This window comes from Salvelinus sp. IW2-2015, linkage group LG4q.1:29, assembly GCF_002910315.2.
Source record: "Salvelinus sp. IW2-2015 linkage group LG4q.1:29, ASM291031v2, whole genome shotgun sequence".
NCBI classification, from domain to species: Eukaryota; Metazoa; Chordata; class Actinopteri; order Salmoniformes; family Salmonidae; genus Salvelinus; species Salvelinus sp. IW2-2015.
This window is the reverse complement of record NC_036842.1, coordinates 74,937,896-74,945,954: the sequence shown is the minus strand read 5'-3', so window position 1 is coordinate 74,945,954 and position 8,059 is coordinate 74,937,896. Positions and strand designations below refer to the sequence as shown.

The window sequence follows — 8,059 nt, the reverse complement described above, 5'->3', positions numbered from 1 at the left end:
GAACCAAGGGCTATATCTGTTCCTGGTTCTAAAATTTCTTGAATGGGGCATGCTTATTCAGAATGGTGAGGAAGGCATTTTAAAAAAAATATCCAGGCATCCTCTACTGACGGGATGAGATCAATATCCTTCCAGGATACCTCGGCCAGGTCGATTAGAAAGGCCTGCTCGCTGAAGTGTTTCAGGGAGCGTTTGACAGTGATGAGTGGAGGTCGTTTGACCGCTGACCCATTACGGATGCAGGCAATGAGGCAGTGATCGCTGAGATCTTGGTTGAAAACAGCAGAGGTGTATTTGGAGGGCAAGTTGGTTAGGATGATATCTATGAGGGTACCCGTGTTTACGGAATTGGGGTGGTACCTGGTAGGTTCATTGATAATTTGTGTGAGATTGAGGGCATCAAGCTTAGATTGTAGGATGGCTGGGGTGTTAAGCATGTTCCAATTATGTACAGGCTCACATATCACTATCACAATGTACAGGCTCACATATCACTATCACAACACATATCAAATGCAGAACCAGTCCTGCATATCAGTAGAATCAGTATTGCACATATTTAAACAGCACAAATAAGAAGTATTTACACAACTACATTGTCAGTTGATAATGCGAGTAATGTCACTAAAGAGGGACAAAAAAATAGATGTCATACAGCAACAGTAAAATTATCCGCTATTTTATCATGTTCAAACGTCAATAAACTTTTTTAATCGAGATCACGGATATAGCGCAGATCCTAAATTGCTGGTCTCTGAAATTAAGTTACGTAGGCTATGACAAAGCGCCGAAACACTGGATAAATGAATCAGCTGTAAAAGTTATGAATTAGGGATTATGCGCACGTGTCGTTGGGAGACTCACCTTGTGCTGTCAGCAGCTGGAGGACTGAATACCACGAAAGAAGAAACAGTTTGACTCTCCGCGGACGGTTCATCTCAGAGTTCATCCACCGGGAGGTTAACGGAACATTTCACTGGACAGACTGGGGAGTAGTGATCTCTTTTCGTTACCGAGCTTCCCGCGGTTAACATCCACGCACACAGAGGAAATTGAGCGAGCCCCTCAGATGGATGAGTGCTCTTGCGCGCAGGTGTTGGGTGTGTGTGTGTGTGTGTGCATAATTTTTGTACCAAACAGGTGACATCAAACCAACTGAAAAGACGGAAATACCGCAACTCTCGATGCGCAGGAAAATAGTGGCCTAATTGAAGTAGATAGATTATCTGAGATTAGGACATTACAAATGCAATAACTGAATAATGTAGGCCTACTTTGGATTTTATATCTAGTCCTACTTTAAGGTTCAATCTGTATGATTTTCAGTAATTCAACTTTAATTAAATTATAAATGAGATCGTGTGTGTCTGTGCGTTATATATATACGAAAATTGAATTTACCATTCTGAGCTTATGTTAAATAAAAATACTTAAAGTATACACACATATATATATGTGTGTGTGTGTGTGTGTGTGTGTGTGTGTGTGTGTGTGTGTGTGTGTGTGTGTGTGACTCCCTCTGCTGGCCAGTGATGTGTATCTGATGTGAGTGAAGATTTACAAGAGCAACAATCTTAGAATGTTTAATAACATAGTATAATGTACATGTTTCACAGTATTATCATGATATATACATGCTAAGGTCCCAGATAGTAATGTGTCTTAAATACTTTTCACAGTAGAGGAGGTTTGGGGGGGGTCATGAATGGTGGATGGGTATCAGGGTTTGGGAGTTTATAAGTGGGTAGGAGTAGAAGGGCAAAGTCAGTATGCATCAATATAAAGTAGTCTTCTAAAGAGAGTTGCCTAGGGATGTGACAGGGATCACTTCCTGGCAGCCAGCTCAGCGTTGACTTCATCCTCTGCTTTGAGGCCGTGCCATTGAGCAATGGGCCGGCGGGGGTTGGCCAGCATGTCTGACCAATGACGGAGCTCTGTGCCGCTGCTGGCTCCGCCTAGAAAAACCTTCCCGATAGCGTCATTCTTCCCAATCTTATCATAGTCCAACACTGTCACTGCTACCTGCACCTTCTACACACACAAACACAGACACAAACCTATGTTCGAAGGGCCTCAATGAGGAAGGATTCATTGTAGTAAGGGATAAGAGATAGAGAGTGCGTGTGTGTTTGTGGGTGTTTTTGTGTGGTGAGAGAGCATACCTGTATCTGTTTGAAAGGCACCTCGAAGCTGAAGGACTCATTGTAGTAAGGGATGAGCGATAGAGAGTGTGTGTGTGGTGGGGTGTGAGTGTAGCTGTATCTGTTTGAAAGCCACCTCGAAGCTGAAGGACTCATTGTAGTAAGAGTTGAGAGATAAGATGTGTGATGTGGCTGTTGCTGGTAGAGTGAGAGTGATACCTGTATCTGTATTGAAAGGCACCTCGAAGCTGAAGGACTCATTGTAGTAAGGGATGAGAGATAGAGAGTGTGTGTGTGGTGGTGTGAAGATACCTGTATCTGTCGAAGGGCACCTCGAAGCTGAAGGACTCATTGTAGTAAGATGAGAGATAGAGAGTGTGTTGTGGTGGGTGTGAGTGTACCTGTATCTGTTCGAAGAGGCACCTCGAAGCTTGAAGGACTCATTGTAAGTAAGGGTGAGAGATAGAGAGTGTGTGTGTGTGGGGTGTGAGTGTACCGTATCTGTTCGAAGGCACCTCGAAGCTGAAGGACTTCATTGTAGTAAGGGATAGAGATAGAGAGTGTGTGTGTGGTGGGGTGTGAGTGTACTGTATCTGTTCGAAGGGCACCTCGAAGCTGAAGGACTCGTTGTAGTAAGGGATGAGAGATAGAGAGTTGTGTGTGGTGGGGTGTGAGTGTACCTGTATCTGTTCGAAGGGCACTCGAAGCTGAAGACTCATTGTAGTAAGGGATGAGAGATAGAGAGTGTGTGTGTGTTTGTGGTGTGAGTTACCTGTATCTGTTCGAAGGGCACCTCGAAGCTGAAGGACTCATTGTAGTAAGGATGAGAGATAGAGAGTGGTGTGTGTGGGGTTGAGTGTACCTGTATCTGTTCGAAGGGCAACTCGAAGCTGAAGGACTCATTGTAGTAAGGGATGAGAGATAGAGAGTGTGTGTGTGGTGGGGTGTGAGTGTACCTGTATCTGTTTGAAAGGCACCTCGAAGCTGAAGACTCATTGTAGTAAGGATTGAGAGATAGAGAGTGTGTGTGTGTGGGGTGTGAGTGTACCTGTATCTGTTTGAAAGGCACCTCGAAGCTGAAGACTCATTGTAGTAAGGATGAGAGATAGAGAGTGTTGTGTGTGTGGTGTGAGGGCTACCTGTATCTGTTCGAAGGGCACCTCGAAGCTGAAGGACTCATTGTAGTAAGGGTGAGAGATAGAGAGTGTGTGTGTGGTGGGGTTGAGTGTACCTGTATCTGTTCGAAGGCACCTCGAAGCTGAAGGACTCGTTGTAGTAAGGGTTGAGAGATAGAGAGTGTGTGTGTGGTGGGGTGTGAGTGTACCTGTATCTGTTCGAAGGGCACCTCGAAGCTGAAGGACTCGTTGTAGTAAGGGTTGAGAGTGTTCTTCTTGATGCTGGTTTTCTTCTTCTTCAGTCTCTTTCCATTCTGCAGAAGGTGGATCTTTACATAGGGATCTGACAGAGGAGACAGAGATTAGCCTAACACACACACACACCAACACATACAACACACACCACACATACACAGCGCCCCTCAGCTCACCTGATAGTCCTCCTACGTCCATCTTCTTTAGGTTTTTGGCCTCGAGGACGACAATGCTTAGTTTCCCTGCTGTAGGAACGTACCTCAGAGAAAGACAGATATCACCCAGACGCTCTGACTGGAGAGAGAGAGAAAGGGGAGTGAGGGAGAGAGAGGGTGAGAGGTATGGGAGGGGGAATACTGACATTTTTGTTTTCTTCTTTCCTTCTGTGAATTCTTTGTTTAATTTTGTGGAGTTAAAGGATTTTCTTTCCTATTTATAAATATATATCTTCCATCTCTTTTTTTTCACTCTATCTATATTCTTAATTTCTCCATTCTCACCTCCTCTTTCTCTGCCTTCTTCAGTTCCCGCCACTCCTGTGTCATCTGACTGAAGTCCAGGCTGCTCATTGGTACTCGTAGCGCTCCAATAGCGTCGTGTTTAGAGAAACGGTCAAAGTCATACACTGTCATCACCAGAGTCCTGCCTCCCAGTTCACTGTACGGTACCTACACACACACATATAGTATGCACACACACACACACATACACACACAAACACTTTGTTGAATGTGGAGTCAGTGTTAGAGGTCAGAGGTCAGGAATTAGGTGTACCTTGAAGGTGAAAGTCTCATTGAAGGTTGGGTTGAGTGTCTTCCTGTGGACTTTAGTCTCAAACTTCCTCTTCTTGTCTGGCAAAAGGTAGAGTTTAACATACGGGTCTGAACTTCCCCCGACGTCCATGGCAGGGAGATCACAGGCCTGCAGGATACCTACTACCATCTACAGACAGGGAAGGGGGGTAGAGGGTAGGGTGAGGAGACAGTGAGGAAAGAGGGAGAGAGAATTTACCCACATCTATATCATGTCTCTGATGGAGTGATTTGTTGTTCCTCAGACTGGTTAATCTGCTGTTCCACTTGGTTAGCTGAATCAGATGTGTTAGAGCAGGAATTGAAACAAGGAGTCTTCACCGTGTTCTCTGTGAAGTTGTAGTCCATTGAGAACTCCAGTCTGCCCAACTTCACTTCCTCTTTAGGCTCCTCCTCCTCCCTGCCAGTCAATCCGGTCTCTGTGTCACCCTCATCCTTCAAGGGCTACAGGGTACACACACATACACACACACACACACACACACACACACACACACACACACACACACACACACACACACACACACACACACACACACACATATAGGTGAAACCTGATACTCAGTAACCAGCAGAGACATACACAGCCTCAGTTGTATTAAGCCGCGCTTTTTATTAAACGTTTCTGTGCAGCGCTCCACAGGGAGTTGATACTCTGCAATGTGTGTGTATGTATACCTCAGAGTTGCCTCCCTCCAGCTCAGTGTCCATGTTCAAGCCGTTCTTGCCCTTCTTCTCCTTCTCTGTGTCTTTGTCTTTCTTCTTCAGACATTTCCTCCAGACACACAAACAGCATGACAACACCAGACACACACTCACCATGCATAGAGCTCCTATAGCCCATGAGGGCACTGCACGCACGCACGCACACACGCACGCACGCACGCACGCACGCACGCACGCACGCACAGTTAATAATACATTAATAGCAAATGTTTTACATAACACAGGAGGGTTTCACTAGCTTGTGAGAGTATTTTATTTCTCAGTTGAGTACTTCAACTGCACTTTAACTTGGTTCTAAAAATGAACTTAGTGCTACGAAGGCTCTAGAAACCCACCCCTGATCGGTTGTTACTCACTGTGGAGGGAGTGCAACTCGCTCATAAACTTTGTGGAGGTGTGGCCTCCGGGCCCAGGTTCTGGGGTTGCTGAGGCATTGGGGTTGATTAACAGGTGTGAGGGGCTGGGCTGTGCCGGGGTGGCCTTACGACTACTTGTCATCACCTAGAGAGAAAAAGACACAGAGAGTAGGAAAGTCTTTCAAAAAAATTCACTTTTTGCATCCAAACTAGCTCTGTCTTTAAATTTGAGTGAGTGGTTAGATTTCCCAGCCCCATCCTTCAGAATGCCAAACCAAGTGGCAGGGCAGGCTGTTTAAATTACAGATTGTTCATTTAACAGTAACTCACAGTACTGCAACATTCCAGATATCTGGACAAAAATGACAAACTTTTCAAATAGACACTTATTACAAACTAGTGTGGAATACTGCATATTAATGATCAGCACCAAGTTTTGAGAAACATCCAGCCGTATGTGTTATAGAGTGGTCATAGTTGTGTGTGTGTGTGTGTGTGTGTGTGTCAGATGGCCTCTTGTGTTTCTGCTGGTCTGGCACTAAGGCCTGCTGTACATAAGATACACAACCCTGTCCCCTGTCAAACCTGCTGACAACACAACACATGGGGGGGAGGTGTGGAGGAAGAGAGGGGGACAGAGAAAGGACATCATGAGTGTCTGATCTCTGGAGAGAGGAGGTGAGAATGTTTTTAGTCCAGAGTAGGGACGGTCCCAATTCACATCCTACCCCTTCACCTTGATCCCTCCCCTTCTATGTTTTTCAGATCTGAGTCTGAGAAACTGACTCACTCAGCTCTTAACCATCATCAATGTTAGCAGAAAATATTCAATGAAGACAGTCTAGCATTCTATAACTAGTGTAAAACAACACGTGACAATATATGTATATTTTAAATGTAATACGTAATGACATTGACATCATCATGTCATCACTAGAGACACAACTACACTAATCACTGTTGCTAATCAGGAAGAAAATCACTTTGGATTTATTTAGGATGCTTTTCTTGTCTTCAGCATGCTATGCTACTAATAGGTACATACTACAAGTGCATGACAAGTCACTTCCACAGTGTATTGTCTTATAACGAGTTCGTTCCATCATGGCTAAACTCTGTCACTCACTCTAACCCACTCTCTTAGGTCCTCACTATAAATAAGAAGTTAGACCTGCCTGATTAAATAAAGAGTTAAGTTGAAGATAACATACTGTAGATGGTTCTGATATCCCCTCATTTACAACCAAAACTGGAAATGACATTAATCCTGATCCACAGTCAAATATCTAACCCTAACCCAACATTGTAACCCTAACATATATCTAACCCTAACCCAACATTGTAATCCTAACATATATCTAACCCTAACCCAACATTGTAACCCTAACATATATCTATCCCTAAACCAACATTGTAACCCTGACCGACTGTAATCTAACATTAACCAAACATTATAACCCTAACCCAACCACACCTGTCACCTCAACCACCATCACTGACCACATCTTGGGAGAGAAAGAGAGAGATAGAGAGGCGAGAGGGAGTCTTACCTTTGTGTGTATGTCCTGGCCTTGGTTCTGACTGGCTGCAGGGTGGAGAGAGGTATGACTCTCAGGTACACACACAAAAAGAGAGAGCGAGAGAGAGAGAGATGACAGGATGAGGAGAGGATCAGGAAAGAGGATGGGAGGTGAGGAGGGGTGGCAGCTTCTTGTTGTTTGTTTTAACCTTCTGTTCATTCAGCAGAGTCTCTGAGACAAGGAGCACAGGTATGACAGGAAAGAGGGAATGAGAGAGAGAGAGCAAGAGAGAAAGGAGAGAGAGGGCATCTCTGGTTGGCTGTGTGAACGTGTGTGTATTAGTATGGGGATATGTATGCTCTGTCTGATGGGGTGGGTCCCAGGGGGTTGAGTCCCTCTAATCTAAGCCCTGCCCCTTGTGACCCCTGCTGCACCCTTACAGGTCACCTTCGCTGGGACATTGGACATGGATGAATATTCATGGTTTGGTGACATGGCTTTTTATAGGCTCGTTAGCATACTGAGACTTCAGCAGGAGAAAGCATCTACATTCCAACTGGATGACTGGTATGCCTGTGCATGCATATACTACATATACATTACTGTTTGTATGTGTGATTGCACATGTATATACTGCAAACCGGGTATGCATTGTGTGTGTGTGTGCTTCCAGAGGTCGATACTCTATGTGTAGATGCTGCTGCCTGAATTAGAACTGTAGGATGCGGTTTCTGCGGCAACGCTGGTATCAAGTTCCGGCCCCACCCAGTTCACCTTGACCAGAGATAGAGATGCACCAATTGACGCACATACATTAACACACACATACGCAGAACTCAGACCTCTGTTAAGCAGTATGATTTCAAACCTGTTGTTCACCTTGCCGAATATTCTGTAGACAGAGCCATTGTATTGATTGGTGAATGTGTCCATGGTGAAGATATTCAGTGATTGTAGGTGCTATATGAGGGTCATTAGTTTAGATAAGGTTCTAAGATTCCCCAACTGCATTCTTTTTCCCGGTTCATTTTTAAAATAAACTGAATGGCAATTCAATCAAATGTCTAGGTTGGCCTCAAGGTTCTAGTCTTGGTTGTCACATATGTGGTAAAATAGATTTGATTCAGATTGGTC

General features: G+C 44.6%; 2 protein-coding genes across 2 annotated transcripts in view; both read right to left on the bottom strand.

The window, feature by feature from the left end:
- otogl (otogelin-like) overlaps positions 1-1,086 on the bottom strand; it is a 74,505-nt gene extending 73,419 nt beyond the window's left edge. Inside the window, 1 exon segment of the mRNA XM_070439795.1 lies at positions 865-1,086. Within this exon segment, the coding sequence (XP_070295896.1) occupies positions 865-949 (85 nt within the window). The 5' untranslated portion in view covers positions 950-1,086.
- A 536-nt stretch (positions 1,087-1,622) lies between these two features.
- Positions 1,623-5,547, bottom strand: LOC111961188 (synaptotagmin-1). Its single transcript, XM_023983276.2, has 8 exons — positions 5,406-5,547; positions 5,002-5,174; positions 4,645-4,767; positions 4,286-4,453; positions 4,012-4,179; positions 3,688-3,805; positions 3,466-3,599; positions 1,623-2,031 (listed from the first exon to the last, which is right to left on the bottom strand). The coding sequence occupies exons 1-8, from the start codon at positions 5,545-5,547 to the stop codon at positions 1,825-1,827; spliced, it is 1,233 nt and encodes a 410-aa protein (XP_023839044.2). The 3' UTR covers positions 1,623-1,824.
- Between the last annotated feature and the right edge of the window lie 2,512 nt (positions 5,548-8,059).